The sequence below is a fragment of the Theobroma cacao genome, chromosome 6 (genome assembly GCF_053813885.1).
Source record: "Theobroma cacao isolate CCN51 chromosome 6, ASM5381388v1, whole genome shotgun sequence".
In the NCBI taxonomy this organism is placed as follows: Eukaryota; Viridiplantae; Streptophyta; class Magnoliopsida; order Malvales; family Malvaceae; genus Theobroma; species Theobroma cacao.
The window spans coordinates 434,892-450,586 of NC_142644.1; the positions used below are offsets into that span (position 1 = coordinate 434,892).

Here is a 15,695-nt window from a genome sequence, read left to right on the forward strand (position 1 = left end):
TGATGATTCTAACAAGCTAATGTCCAGAAAATTGACAATATAACTAAAACAAACAGCAATAAATGTTTTCCTTTACATCTGGCTGAGTACTCTGCTTTCAAAGCATTATATGGTTTATTTTATTAACATTAAGAAAATTGACAGGTGATATTTATTGGCCATAAACAAGTTTGCTTAGAACGTTAAATTGAATACAATTTCTCCAGGGAAATCCCAATGCTTTACGGTACAAAGCTCATAGCTTTCTGTTGGTATCCTTTCACCTGTGAACCTAGTTTGGTTCACCCTTGCCAGAGTAATAATGGTGGAAAACACATGAGAAGTCCTCAGATTCATGACCGTTCTCGCAGATCTCTGCATATCTGCAGAAAGTGACTGGGTCATCACCAGATAATTAACTATCCAGCATAAGATGTTGAGTTGCAATATGCTTCTTCCTACTGTGAGAACTTAATGCAATCCGAGGCAGAAGGGGTCAAGGTAAAATTTATGTGTTTTTACAGAGACAAGTAGGAGAACTGCTAAAATCGTTTGATAAAGGCTAGCTTCTTTCTCAGCTAAAATATGCGGTGCCAACTGTGCCAAGTGTTATTTAATGGCCTGATATTGACTTTTAGACCTTAAAGTTTGGCAAAAGCCTAAGAGTGCATGATCCAAGTATAATTTGGAATTTCATCCATGACCTTTAAGGAAGGATATTCTACATAAATTCAATTAAAGTTGCAATACATTAACTGGATTCCAAGAGATTAACATTTCATAGCTTGCCTAATTTTGGCTATGATACTTCATAGAATAAAAAAAAAATGAGTTATGATACTTACATGTTCTGTGCTAGGAATGTTAAAGGAGATTTTACACCAACTTCTTCTGCTGATGCTGCAGCAAGGTTTAAGTCTTTAGCCTGCATTGTTAAATGAAAATTTTTATCCATGCTCAGGATAAGTCCATTAAAAAACCAGAGCTGGGCAAATTATTGTCCAATGTCAGACAAGATTCAGTTACAGAATGGTGACCACTAATGTAAGTGCCCCTACTTATTTGAACATAATTTATTTTGTACATTCAATCATATAGCTCAAATACATCTTAAATTAGTGTATAGTCTAGCTTTTGACGTATGAAATTGAACAGCTACGGTTGTGTACGAAATTGTGTGGGTGTCTGTACAGAAAAAATCCAACCTTTCATCGATTTTGCATTTAGAAAAAGACTTGCATGTATAAAGAAATTATAAATAATGAAAGCACTGCATGGAAATATCATGTAAATTGTACTCATGAATTCAAACCTGAAAGTTGATGACATTGACATGCAGACATTTACATGTGTGTTAAACTTTGATGCCACCTAAGACTGATTGAAATGTGATCAAACGTGTTATATCCAATTAAGGCTGTAAGGTAACATGATCTTTTTTCCTATATTTCGTAAATGTAAGGAACTAGTAATTCCTGTATGTACTGGAAGTTAACAATTTAATTTTGGAGTCACTTCTTGTACAGCACTTAGACCTTCCACATAAACACAATGAAGGAAATCTCAATAAGATCATCCAGTTCATTCCTCTAAAATAGATTATCAATTTCATGTTAGTGTCTAATTCACCCCAAAAAAAAAAACAGAATTGGAGAGAGAGAGAGCTAAAACTTGAATGCAAGAGCAACCTGATGAAGCATGATAAAAAGGTGCAGTGACCATTTGTGGAGACATACAAATATCAGTAAAGAAAACTCCTTACCATGAGCTTGGATGCAAATCCACCACTATAATTCCTTGAAGATGGCACTCCTGGCATCACTCCAGGAACAGGATTATAACTATCACTGCCACATTGAGCATATCTTAGAATTAAGAAGCATAACATTGGCAAATTCACCCACAGTAAACTAGTTCTTCATAGAATTATCCCATTGGTAGAATAACTCACCGTGCCTTCAACTTATTTTATATCTGGTATATATAATTATCTTTGAATAGCTTAACCACCATTTGGTATCAGAGAAAGGTTAAGGTGGAAAACCATCAACCTGTCAAGCTGGAAAGTGTTGTTGCAAAATCTTGGAATTGTCCAAGTCCATAATATTGCATTTGGATCTAGTGGTCTCTAAAAAGTTTGACACAATCATCAATCCGAAGCAGTGAAAAATTTGAAGTGGTGAAATATCTATCTAGCCTCACAGCTTTCAGCTATGCATTTTAAGACATAAAAGTATAAGACACATTGTAATGCTAGAAAAGACTGATGTGACTTCAGAGCTTAAAAGCCTTAAATCTGATCAATTGACAAGGAAACATTAAACAATTGATATAGTTTTCATATAATGTATTCTCTTATGTGTATTAAAATGTTGTCAACTAATGGCAAGGAAGCACATGCTCCACACGTAGGGTCATCACTTTCATTTTTCATCATGTATGACTGTCTTCTAACAAATATTTGAAGCCAGATTGAGAATTTTGATTGCTTTAAGAGACTTGCATGTCTATTGTAGTGTCACTTGAAAGAAAATTAATTGAATTGCTTTAACCAGTGAGACTGTGTTGAAGTGCTTGGTACCTACTCCAACAGCGAGCACTTGAACAGTTAAATATCTTTGTGAGGGTACTGGCAGTTATTCCTAGTGACTGACCCAGAGCAAGAGCTTCTGACACTCCAAGCATACTGACAGCCACGGCCAAATTGTTGCATATCTTTGCCGCCTAAATAACAGAATCAAGCCAAAGATATTAGAAGTTCACCTACAAACCCACAGAGTTGGAGAATAAGAATGAATCTCAAAGATATGCCAAAGGAATTATTGTTCTGAAAGAAATTCATTCAGAAGAACTTAGCCATCTCATTGTCATATTATTACTTATGATATATAAAAATCCTTCCAAGTCACTGCAATGAAAGAAAATATGAAATAAATATTTATAGCATATTGCTATTTTCAGTATTACAAATTTTATTATTCTAAGCATGAATTAATTACTCTCATAACAGCAGGATGTCTAAAGTGACTAGAGCTGATATTTTATCAAATTATAGCTTAGACTGTTTGGTTAGATCCATCATGTCCCATCTCCTAATTAAAATGAGTATGACTTAATATTATAAGCATAGCACTTGATCCAACTTCAAGTACTTCCAAGAACTCATGAAGCTGCTTCTCATATTATATTTTGATTGTCTTGCAGTAAATACTTTGCGCTACATGTCTTAAACTGATATACATGTCAGTTCAATAGATGCTGTCACATGTTCTCAAGTCCCTATCCAATGCAGAAGGCAACAAAACTCTTAGCAATTTGTCAATTTTATCCAGAAGCTTGACAAACTGCAAAGTAACTTTAGAATGCCCAAAAATTTCTCCAATATGTAGCATAAACCTGAGTTTTCTTATCATCAATTTACCAATCATATAAGCTCCATCCAGAAGATAGATGGAGAGAGACGGTGGGAAAGGGGGGGTTGAAGAGGAAATCAAAAGGAAATAATTTCATGTTTTTAACAAAACTTACTGAACCAGTTCCTGGTCCACCACAGAAAATTGCGTTTTTCCCCATTGAGAGAAGTAAGGATTTGGCAGCAAGATACGCATCTTCAGAGCCACCAACCTGGATTACATCCCAATTTTGGTCATAAGTTGAATATTACCCAAAAGAGCACTTTAGTGCCACCAACCTAATATGATTTGTGTTTCTAAGACGCCAGACTTGGGTGGCAACTAATATTACATGCATTAGTGAAATAATAAAGTAATAACTATAATATCCTAAAGCCAATTTGATACTAAGCAGGTAACCACATTAACAGAGTTGAAACATTTGCAAAAAGATTTTACTTGTCAGAAATAATTTACAATTGGAAAGCACTGCTATCATACATTTTAGTGATGAGGTGGGCGAGGAAGTTTAATGAGTGTTCATAGGCATTGAAAGGAAAAGAATATATATTTAAAATAGCACCTTAACCAGTGTCCACTGGCACTCAATAATGAAATCCTTTCTAGATGATTACTCTCCTACATTTAAGATTTACATAGCCTTCAACATAACTGGAGAGCAAGAAGAACGAAATTTTTTTTTGGCATTTTATTTAAATACTTAAATTAATAGAAAGGATGCTGACAGTAACCTGGCTGTGGCAGCAGATTATTCAACTCTATAAAATGTTTGGCCCTTTTAGGATTGGTTGTTGATTATACTAAATTGCCATTTTCTCTTACCATTATCTCTCCATGGACTTGTAAGATCAGTTAAGTGTGTGAATTTTAACCTAACAAGTGAGATTGAACATCACAGTGCAACAAAATTTCAACTGATAGAAGAATAGAAGGTTTAGTTACTGAACATGCAGCCCCACCAGCTATCACGTCAAGATGATACAAATGAAGCAGAACTAGCATGCTCACTCAAATGATTACAGAAATAACAACTGAACTCTAGTCATTAAGATGATCAAACTTGAAATCGTACCATGAAAGTAAGTGTACCAGCTTCTGCAGCTACAACACCTCCAGAGACAGGAGCATCCAACATGAGAGGGCTCTCCCAATTATCTACATAAGTTTTATGTATTTAGACAGTGAAAAATATATGTTTGTATATGTGTGTGCTTTTTTATATATATGAAGGCTGCAGAGGACGGAAAACATATCATGCAACCTCAAATGTGGCCCTCTCATCTCATGTTTGAATCATTCAATTCATGGGTAAATTCTCAAATGGTAAAGTCAAGAAAATGGATGACCTTGCATTAGCATCTCTAACACCATGAGTACAGTCATCTTATTTCAATTATCACTCAACCATAATCTTCTCATTGTCTTGATTCAAATTATATTAGAAGTAATAACAAACTAACAATTGTGTGTCAGCATGTGTGTGTGTGTGTGTGAGAGAGAGAGAGAGAGAGAAGAACTAGGAAAGTGATGAAGAAGAAAGAAAAAAAAAGATTTCTGATACATTATATGCTAAACAATACATAGAGAATGACAGTGTGAGCATTTTCATCTTAATAAGTAATAGTTCTAGAAACCACTGATTTATCTTTACTTTAACTCACTGAGTGATACCTTTCGTATCCTTTAAAGTGCAATTAGATACAGACACAGAGAGCTTTCTTGATGTTTGGGGATCAATAGTAGATGAATCTATTAATAACCGCGGTGTACGGAGACTTCCTCCATGCAGTAAGCCATTTGGTCCATTATAAACCTCCAATACCTATATAAATCAGACTTGTTGCTAAGGCAGACATCTTTGCAGTTGATAATAAACCTCAGAAATCAAGGAGAAAAGAAGAATTAATATTTACACGTTATCTGATAAATTTAAATGAACAACCTTGCATTGAGATACCTAAGTACTTAGCCCAATGGAGCTTATCATGTCAATTTCTCATGAACTATATTTTATTATGTCACTTAGATAATAACTTATCCTGCATTACTTTTGACATATCTGGTAATCAATTTCTCATACAAAGAACTTCAAATTACTTCAACAAGAGCTGATAGAAGAGGAAGACATATTTATTACCACAACATAATCAAGAAATAGATACAAGAGAACCCACCTTTTTCAGGTCTTTTGTTATCTTGAATGTAGTTTCAACAAAGATAACTTTTCATCTATAAACTTAAAGCTAGAATTGTGGTGATTATAATTGTAAACAGAATGCGGAGAGCCAAGCTCTGGCTTATTGAAATAATGCTGTAGATCTAATGGAGAGTCTGAACAAAACTAAAAATGTAAAAAATAAAAACAAGAATAAATACATACATGCATTATGGACCACAGCAGAAAACTATAGAGAGCAAAGATAATCTACAAGTCACAATGCTCACATGAGATGATGAAGGCAACATCGTGATTACGACCTCACTTGCTTCTGCAACTTCAAAAGGTGTTTGCTTTGTCGAAACTCCCATGTCAGAGTAAATCTTCATGACATTACAGTTTCTGAATAAAAATAAAACTGCAAACTTTATTTAGAGTAGAAATGTCTGTTCTGTACTTTCTACAGGAAGAAGAGCCTAAATTGCATAAAGAATGGCAAAACTGATGGATAAAAGAAAAACATAGAATTAGCTGGAAACAATCATGTTACATAAATCATGGCATATATAAAGGTGAGAAAAAAGTTTGAACGCATTACACATCATGAACAGTCACTTTGTATCCAGCCTTGAGTAGATTATTTGCCATTCTGGATCCCATATTTCCCAGCCCTATGAATCCAACACTCTGTGACAAGTAGTTATGAAACGACAAATTACAACCAAATTAAGAGAAGCATCACAGCAAAAATGACAATATGATAGGTTAGCATAACTTCAACTAATCAACACTGAAAGAACATAAGAGAGACAAACAGACTTATATTATTCCACCGAGAAACCAACTGAAATTACCAAACCAGGAGATTTGTCATCATCATATGAAAAACCATTTAAGAACACACTTTCCCAATTGAGACTGGTCATGCAAAAACTTCATCGTACATTTTTTAAGAGCATAATGCCGTGATACCAAAAATCAGCTCTTCCTAATTTAGATTGCTTATGTTTCACTGAGTTGGTGCCTTGGAAATGAATTGATCAATTCTAAACTCCAGTTAAACAGCTAGAATCAAAGTAATATATTTGGAAGCTGAGTCTGAGTCCGACAGCTGAGTCGAGTAAAAAGCTGAAAACTACCCAAAAACAAAAAACCAACCTCAAAGTGGGAAGAGAGGTTTGAAGAAGCGAAACTGCGGGTAGGAAAGGAATGAAAAGGAGAAGACGACACGAGCAGTTGTTGAGATTGGTGTTCGACTTTGGACAAGGAATTCGAAAGCAGGGCTCTCAGCCTGTGGCCGTAAGTCCTCATCCTCATCGCCATTGATGATTAGTTAATACTAATAATCGAAGATAGATGTTTTCCAAGAAGAAGAAGACTTGCAAGTAGTGGAGTAATCGGTTGTGCTGCTTGCTTCCCGTCTGTTCTAATTTCTACAGTTGCGGCATCTGTTGAACAAGGCGTTACGTTACGGAATACTGCTTATTACAGAACGGAAATGTCTGTCCTCAATTTTTAATATTATCTTAAAAGATTCTCTTTTTAATTAATATTTAAAGAAATTTTTAAATCAATTTTTATATTTTTATTATATTCAATAATAAGCTCTTGACTAATTATTAACTTAATTAAAATATAATTATTCATTTTATGTGAAGTGATGTTGATATGACATATTAATCTTGTAAATGTCAAATTATAAGTTAATAATAAGTACATATATAATCATTTATTTAATGCATCGATTAAAATTATAAAATATATAAATAATCCACATGATAAATATATGAGTCTATATATATCACCCTAAATATGTATAAAAAACATAAGAGATTCAATTCTAATTTTAGTTGATAATGGTCTTATAATTAATTTACCTTTAGAGCAAGCAACATATAAGAATTTATCAAATAAAAAATCTTCTGATTTTTCAATAGATAATTATATAAATTTTTAATAATTTTTTACATCATTATTGATCCGAGATAATCCAATCGATCATGCCAAAATGTTAAAAAAATCATATTCCAAAACTATAACAAAGATATCATATGTAATTATACATATTTTCATGCTTAACTTGATTAAATAAATCAAGAGACAAAATATATTCACATTAAAGTTAATTTTCAGGGAATGAAAATACTAAAATCACTTACTTTATTTACTAAAATTAAAAATTAAAGATTAATTATTGAAATCATTTTGAAACTTGAAAACTTAGTATGAACTTTTAATCATAACATAATAGATATTCACATATATTTTTATAACAAACAATTGATTGTTAAAATAATTAATATAATAATATTAAAACAAATTAAAAATTGTTCATCATGGATTGTGGTGATCAAAACAGATACGGCAAAATTGGTATTAATTCCCAAAATAAAAAGATAAAATTAAAAAAAAAAACAATTTTTGTATGCCATGGATCAAAGGACCCTTAAAAAGTATTAGGATAATGATGCCACCCTTTTCATATTGCAACTTCATCTTGTCACTCTTTGCTACCTTATCGCTTTATTTTCTTATTATCTAAGTTATTAAAATTGGGTTAGAAGTTTCATGGAGTTTTCTTCTTTAAACTGGGCCGAACTTCAAATGGGTTTGCTTTTGTATTAGATGTGCCCATGAGTTCATGATGAAGTTTCAAATGGACTCGATTTTAAATAATTTTTTTTATTTTAATAAAAAAATATTTTGATAAATAAATATAACATAAGTAAAACAATTTCGTCTCAAAAGAAAGATATAATTGACTATGCATGAGGTATCATCCAAATGCAATCATGAATAACAGGACTTAATGAATTTTGTTCATGTCATTGCATCTAGTACAGCGGGGATAAAAAATGTCGGTTGATGTTAACTGTTAACTTAAAGACGTTTTGAATATTATTAATTGTGAGGGATTTAATAGAATAAATGATCAAAATAAATGAAATTTTTTAGGGTTTATATCTTTATTTAATTTTTACAATATTGTTGTGATTAAACTTGTCTAATATTATGCCAACGACATAATTATCTCAAATTATCGTCTCAATTCCCATCCCCGACATATTGGAGGATAGAAAGAGAATTCAGTGGGGTCCACCCTTGCCATTTATATTTCTTTCCTCCATCATTCTTCATTCTCGTGAGAGGGACTAGCATCCATCTCATCTCATGGTCCTCCCCCTCTCTTCAGTCACCATCATCAAGCCCTGGTATTCCACGAGGACCAACTTGTCCACGCGTCACCATTCAAACGGTTGTATCTCTGGAAAAAAGTGGGGTCAGGGTCCCACCTTCCACCCCTCCAATAAATGTTCCCATCAAACTCACCTCCCCTCTTGTGTTTTATTGGAACTTGGCACTTGTGGGTTTGGGTGGGGACCGGGACTGGGACTGTGGGAGTGGAGTGGGTAAAACCAAATCAAAGGTACAAATTTTAATTTTTTTACATCATATTTTGTAATTTTTTAATTAATATTGTGTACATAATTTTTATTCTCAGTAATATTAAATTACTAATTTTATTTAATAAAATTCTCAAATTATTAAATAAAAAAATTTAAGAGTATTAATTGGAAAAAAATAAATTACCAAATCCAAAGAAGAAAAACCCTGGTCAAAGGGGCAATGGCATGGGGGGGGGGGGGGGGGGTTCCACACACAGATACGAATTCTGACCTCACTCTCCAGCTCATGCAAAAGGCCAAAGACAACCTTAAACTGGATTTGATAAATCCTTTGACGTCCACCATGCCAAAAAGAGTTAAAAAAAAAAACGGACATTGCAAAGGGCAGATTCTCTTCTTCCCTCTCTTTTATTTTTTGGCGGGTAAATCCCTAATTAGTCCTTAAAAAAAGGCCCTAAACTGTTTTCCCGCTATCTCTTTTGTCCCCTTTCGCCTTTTGCTGACCCTGTCTCTGAAGCACCACTGTAAGCTCTAGCCTCTCTAAAGAGCCTTTTTAAAAGAAGAAAAAAAAAAAAAAGGAGACTAATGGCAGGATTTATAATTTTAAGGATGTTGTTTAATCAACCGATGCAAGTAAGCTTAGGGTTTTGTTTTTGGGCTCCTAAAATCACATGCTGACTTAGAAAGAGAGAGAGTAGTATAAGAGACAAAGGCAACCCCTTTTTGGGGGGGTTTGTTGTCATTGTCATTAAAGAAGTAGGGTTTAGGCACTTTTTGAGCAACTAAATTCCACTGTTTTTGAAAGGGTTTACAATTTCATGGCCTAGTGATTATATCTGGGTGTCTTTTTGTTTACTATTTTCCCTTTTAGCTCTTAATTCTCAAGACCCATTTCTTGTTTGAGTGAGCTTTTACTAGTGTGAAGCTCTTACATTTTTGCAAGGAAATGGTTTGGTTTGCTCTAAAGTCTTGAGCTTTTCACATCACAAGTTTCTTTTGAGCCTACATTGTTGATGGAAGAAGAGATCTTGGTAAGAAAAATGTTGCATTTCTTATGTTTTGATCGTTAGATCTCTGAACGGAGCCCAGTGTTGTTGCAGTTCATTTCAGTCATTTAATGCTTTAGCTTAGTTTGCTTTGTTCAAGACCTTGTTGAAAGAGTATCTTTATCACTGGTTCTTGTTGGAACCAAAATCAGCTCTTTCAAGGCTTGGTTTTCTCATGATGTGTTCTTTTATCAGGTACATTGCTGTCTCATTGCTCACATTTTCAGTTTTGAGTTGAAACTGTGAATGTTGTTTCCATCTCCTCCGAAGGTGAATGTTGTTGTTTCCATCTCCTCTGAAGGTCAATGCTGCTTGTACTGAAGAAAGGGCTTGTAGCTTTCCTCTTGCTTTTAGTGAAATGGTTCTAGCCTCGTTGAATTTGTGCATTTAAGAGCTTCAGGACTCCCTGTAGTAGAGTGCAATTACCTTGTTACTTTAATGTAAAGGGGTTATTACTGCAGAGATTGAAGGAGGTTTTGGATTCTATTTTGTTTTTTAACCATAAACTTTCTAAAATTAAGTTTGTTGCAATCAAATCTCTGCATTAGGGAGTGGAGACCCGCGTTTAATTTCTTATCTTTGAACTTGTTTGGGTTGATAGAATTACCATGAAGCTCTTTAAATTTTTAGTGTTATCTTTATTTTTCCTTTCTGCCATGGGGCAGCTTCCGTCACAGGACATTCTGGCATTACTTGAATTCAAGAAGGGTATTAAGCATGACCCTACAGGATATGTCCTTGATTCATGGAATGAGGAGTCCATTGATTTCGATGGCTGCCCTTCTTCTTGGAATGGGATTGTTTGTAATGGAGGAAATGTTGCTGGTGTTATCCTTGATAACTTAAGTCTCTCTGCTGATGCAGACTTGAGTGTTTTTTCGAACCTTACGAAGCTTGTGAAACTCTCCATGACAAACAACTCTATCACAGGCATCATTCCTGACAATATAGGTGACTTCAAAAGTCTTGAATTTCTGGATGTGTCAAATAATCTCTTTTCTTCAATTTTGCCGCCAGGCATTGGTAAATTAGGGAGCTTAAGGAATCTTTCACTGGCTGGGAATAACTTCTCAGGCGTTGTTCCAGATACAATTTCAGAGCTTGTTTCAATCCAATCTTTGGACTTGAGCCGCAATTCCCTGTCTGGTTCACTCCCAACCTCAGTAGTAAAACTGGATGAGCTGTTGTATCTAAATCTATCTTCCAATCAGTTTACCAAGAGAATCCCAAAAGGGTTTGAGCTCATTTCTGGTCTTCAGGTGCTTGACTTGCACGGGAATATGCTAGATGGCAGCTTAGATGGGGAGTTTTTCCTTCTTTCAAATGCCAGCCATGTTGACCTTAGTAGGAATATGCTACAGAGCTCTAGTTCGGAGAAGTCACTACCAGGCATTTCTGAGAGTATCAAGTATTTAAATCTTAGCCACAACCAACTTACTGGATCATTGGTTGGGGAAGCGGAGCTTCGTTTGTTTGGAAATTTAGAGGTGTTGGATCTAAGCTACAATCAGCTGTCTGGAGAATTGCCTGGATTTAATTTTGCATATGATCTTCAGGTCCTCAAGCTCAGCAACAACAGATTTTCAGGCTTCATCCCTAATGTCCTGCTGAAAGGAGATTCTTTGCTTTTAACCGAGCTTGATCTAAGTGGGAACAATCTCTCAGGTAGCCTTTTAATGATCCTGATACTTTAGCTTATATAGGCATCCCAAAAAGCTTGCATATGTGATTTTTGTCAAATTATGAATACTTAGTTGCTTTGTCCCGTTTTCTGTGTTTTACTATGCCTCATACTTCCTGTTCATCTTTCAGGGCCCGTATCCATGATCATGTCTACAAATCTGCAGATACTCAATCTTTCCTCAAATGGGCTCACAGGGGAACTTCCTTTACTGACTGGAAGTTGTGCGGTACTTGATCTATCAAATAACAAGTTAGAAGGAAATTTAACCAGAATGGTACATTGGGGAAATATTGAATACCTTGATCTCAGCCAGAACCTTTTGACAGGGTCAATTCCTGAGGTAACCCCTCAATTTTTGCGTTTAAATCATCTCAACCTCTCACATAATTCCCTTAGTAGCTCTTTACCAAAAGTGATAATGCAGTACCCAAAGCTTAGAGTCCTCGATCTCAGTTTCAACCAATTAGATGGACCTCTCTTAAATGACCTACTAAACTTGGCTACTTTGGAAGAACTTCATCTTGGGAATAATTTAATTTCTGGTGCTATTGAGTTCTCTCCTTCAAGTGAATCCAACCTCCATGCTCTTGATCTGTCTCATAATCGGCTTAATGGCTATTTTCCCAGCCAATTTGGGTCATTGGCTGGACTTCAATTGCTCAATCTTGCAGGCAATAACTTATCTGGTTCCCTGCCATCTTCCATGGCTGACATGAAATCACTGAACTCATTAGATATATCCCAGAATTATTTTACCGGATCTTTACCGAACAAGGTTCCTAATGGTCTTCGAAGCTTTAATGTTTCCTACAACAATCTCTCTGGAGTTGTCCCAGAAAATTTGAGGAAGTTCCCTACTTCATCCTTCTACCCTGGAAATGCTAAGTTGCATTTTCCGAGTGGTCCTCCTGGATCGAATAATGCCCCTGGGGAACATTCCAGGAGGAAACCAATCAACACAATCGTCAAATGGGTGATTGTGGTGTCATGTGTGGTTGCTCTTATCATTCTCATCCTGCTTGCTATATTCCTACATTACATCTGTTTATCAAGGAGAACTCCACCAGAGCATGTTACAAGTAAAGATGTTCGAAAGCGAGCACCAACAAACCCTTCTAGCATTGCTGGTACGGAGAGTGGGGGTGCTTTGGTTGTTTCAGCGGAGGATCTTGTGTCTTCACGGAAAGGGTCATCTGACATCAGTCCCAGTGAGAAAATGGCAGCGGTGACTGGCTATTCTCCTTCAAAGGCCACCCATTTATCTTGGTCGCCAGAGTCTGGAGATTCATTTACTGCTGAGCACCTTGCAAGACTGGATGTAAGATCGCCAGATCGATTGGTCGGTGAGCTGCATTTTCTTGATGATACAGTCACATTGACCCCTGAGGAGCTGTCAAGGGCTCCAGCAGAAGTTTTGGGAAGGAGCAGTCATGGGACTTCTTACAGGGCAACATTGGATAATGGAGTCTTCTTGACTGTGAAGTGGCTCAGAGAAGGGGTGGCAAAACAGAGAAAGGAATTTGCTAAGGAGGCTAAAAAATTTGCCAACATTAGGCATCCTAATGTGGTGGGTTTGAGAGGGTACTATTGGGGCCCCACTCAGCATGAGAAGCTGATTCTTTCAGATTATATCTCACCTGGAAGTCTTGCAAGCTTTCTTTACGGTAACTGTTTACCCTGTAGCTTTTCAATACATTATTTGCAGTTCTATTATTAGAAGAAAACTACTAATAAAAAAACATAGAGAGAGGGGGGGAGGGGGGCCAATGGTGGAAATCTTATTATTTGATCTAACTCTTGTTTCACCATCATTGTTAATTGAGTTTATATTCATATGCTTGGCCTCTTTCTCCTTTTAGTGTAGTACCATTTTGGGAAGGTTTCAGTTTAAATTCCAGATCCATACATAGACCTTTCATTACTCCTAGAAAATCGAGGGGACTTGGTCCCAAGCTTGGGTAAAAGACAGATGTGGGAACACCATTATTTTGCAAAATTAAATGCTTTAGATTGCCAGTAGGTTAGCCCATAATATACCTGCTTTACTACTTACATAGTTGCTATAGTTTTATTCCGGACTTGCTGATTTATTTTTATGATTTGGTTTGCAGGTTATATTTACTATAAGCAAGTATATTTTTAGTAATAAAAACAAAATCGTTAAGCCAATTGGCTGTCAGCTTTATTCTTTTCTGGGCCATATATCAAGAGCTGCATCTTTTTGTTTTCCATTTACTTTTGTTCAAAATGCAAATGTGTTTCCTTGCATGTTTGCATTGCAGTCTGTTTCATTGATGAATAGCTGTTGGCATGGTTGAGTTAATGTTCTGTGAATTAGTATTGTTTTTATGTAAAGTCTTTTTCTTTTATATTCTAATATCTTAACAAGCTTCTGCATGGGTAGACAAGTTGTTCCACTCTCCTTCACCTCCATTTCTTTTTCTTTTCATAGATGATTTTCCATTAAGGAATAAATTATATGTGATATGATATAATCTTTCATGCTTCCCTATTTGATACTCCTTTCCTAGCTTTCATGAAAATTAGGTTATAATCATGTCATTTTTTATGTTTTAATAAAAAATTAGTATGTAAAAACGGCAGAAAAAATATATTTGTATTCAGAATATACACATCTAGGTATGAGAGACATTACTAATGATCAAATCTGATATTTTCAGATCGACCGGGAAGGAAAGGCCCACCCTTATCCTGGGCACAGAGGCTGAAAATAGCTGTTGATGTTGCACGTGGCCTGAACTATCTCCATTTTGACCGTGCCGTTCCACATGGTAACCTAAAGGCAACAAATGTACTATTAGATGGGCCTGATCTTAATGCACGTATTGCAGATTACTGCCTACACCGCCTCATGACCCAAGCTGGTACTGTGGAACAAATCCTGGATTCTGGGCTCCTGGGTTACCGTGCACCAGAGTTGGCTGACACCAAGAAACCACTGCTTTCCTTTAAGTCAGATGTGTATGCCTTCGGTGTGATTCTGTTGGAACTTCTAACAGGTAAATGTGCTGGTGATGTAATTCCGGGGGAAGAGGAAGGGATAGATTTGACAGAATGGGTGCGGTTGAGGGTGGCAGAAGGCTGCGGCACAGATTGTTTTGATTCTGCCTTGGCCCAAGAGATGGGGAATCCAGCTGCTGAGAAGGGGATGAAGGAGGTCCTTGGAATAGCATCAAGATGCGTACGATCTGTTTCTGAGAGGCCAGGTATCAAGACTATATATGAAGATCTTTCTTCTATATAATCCATTTTTTTTCTCTTGTATCTCATATAGCTAGATTTAAATATTCAGGGCATCTAATCTCTCATTGGCCTCCCTTTTGAGTCTTTTCTTTTGGCATATTGAACAGCTGATTTCCATTCAAAATTTGTTGTAAAAATGGAGGAACATTATGAATGGATAGAAAAGTTTCACCTAATTGCTGGTTCTATGATGATTTATAATGTTTCATAATGGCCTTTTATATTTTTTGGATGGCAAAATACAGTTTCACTCTTCTGCTCTGTCTTCATATGAGTTTCAGATCAAGTATTAAGCTCTATGAAGAACCTTTCTCTTATCAACCGACACTAGTGTTTTTAAGGCAAGTTTTGGTTTGTACTCTCACACCAGTAGCTGTTAAGCCTCTTGCTTTCAGCTTGAATTTTTGGACATTGCCAATAGGTGGCAGTTTCATTTCTTCAGGAAACAAAAACAAAAATGGTGGCAATGTGTTTTTGGGAATTGTTGCAGTATGCTTTGCTTTGGGTTAAAGTTCTTGCTTAATAGGTTTGGTTGGTTGCCTTTGGTTCATAATCTTTTTTATGCATATTTTTTCATTGACATTAAACAATCACATTTATTTACCAACTCATGATAATTGTCATTACCCTCATCTTATTTTTTTCTTTTTTAATTAAATTAAATTTTTAAATAAGAAAAGAATAGAGATTTCCATTCAATTGTGCCACAAAGAACCTCCCTTCAAGACTTGGCCTTGGACTTGA

General features: G+C 35.6%; 2 protein-coding genes across 4 annotated transcripts; one reads left to right on the forward strand and one right to left on the reverse strand.

The window, feature by feature from the left end:
• Positions 1-31: 31 nt before the first annotated feature.
• Positions 32-7,052, reverse strand: LOC18595071 (6-phosphogluconate dehydrogenase family protein). 2 transcript variants are annotated; one of them, XM_007022858.3, is made up of 10 exons: positions 6,709-7,051; positions 6,149-6,237; positions 5,838-5,952; positions 5,064-5,214; positions 4,465-4,547; positions 3,508-3,603; positions 2,561-2,703; positions 1,742-1,826; positions 825-904; positions 32-362 (listed from the first exon to the last, which is right to left on the reverse strand). In XM_007022858.3, exons 1-10 carry the CDS (start codon positions 6,871-6,873, stop codon positions 272-274), a joined length of 1,098 nt encoding a protein of 365 aa, XP_007022920.2. In that variant the 5' UTR covers positions 6,874-7,051; the 3' UTR covers positions 32-271. The 2 variants fall into 2 exon arrangements, with proteins under 2 accessions (XP_007022920.2, XP_007022921.2); XM_007022859.3 differs by lacking the exon at positions 3,508-3,603 and having other exon boundaries at positions 6,709-7,052.
• A 2,280-nt stretch (positions 7,053-9,332) lies between these two features.
• On the forward strand, positions 9,333-15,127 carry GHR1 (Leucine-rich receptor-like protein kinase family protein). 2 transcript variants are annotated; one of them, XM_007022863.3, is made up of 4 exons: positions 9,333-9,988; positions 10,199-11,668; positions 11,816-13,351; positions 14,369-15,127. In XM_007022863.3, the coding sequence occupies exons 2-4, from the start codon at positions 10,612-10,614 to the stop codon at positions 14,950-14,952; spliced, it is 3,177 nt and encodes a 1,058-aa protein (XP_007022925.2). In that variant the 5' UTR covers positions 9,333-9,988; positions 10,199-10,611; the 3' UTR covers positions 14,953-15,127. The 2 variants fall into 2 exon arrangements, with proteins under 2 accessions (XP_007022925.2, XP_088663831.1); XM_088807705.1 differs by having other exon boundaries at positions 9,333-9,481.
• The last annotated feature ends 568 nt before the right edge of the window (positions 15,128-15,695 follow it).

Bases quoted from the DNA above. Each gene is read 5' to 3' on its own strand.
- GHR1 (XM_007022863.3), top strand. From the start codon at position 10,612: ATGAAGCTCTTTAAATTTTTAGTGTTATCTTTATTTTTCCTTTCTGCC. The intron at 11,669-11,815 runs GTAGCCTTTTAA...TTCATCTTTCAG, and splicing joins AAGTGGGAACAATCTCTCAG to GGCCCGTATCCATGATCATG. The intron at 13,352-14,368 runs GTAACTGTTTAC...TGATATTTTCAG, and splicing joins TCTTGCAAGCTTTCTTTACG to ATCGACCGGGAAGGAAAGGC.
- LOC18595071 (XM_007022858.3), bottom strand. From the start codon at position 6,873: ATGGCGATGAGGATGAGGACTTACGGCCACAGGCTGAGAGCCCTGCTT. The intron at 4,548-5,063 runs GTATCACTCAGT...AAACTTATGTAG, and splicing joins CACTTTAAAGGATACGAAAG to ATAATTGGGAGAGCCCTCTC. The intron at 363-824 runs GTAAGTATCATA...CACTTTCTGCAG, and splicing joins ACATTCCTAGCACAGAACAT to ATATGCAGAGATCTGCGAGA.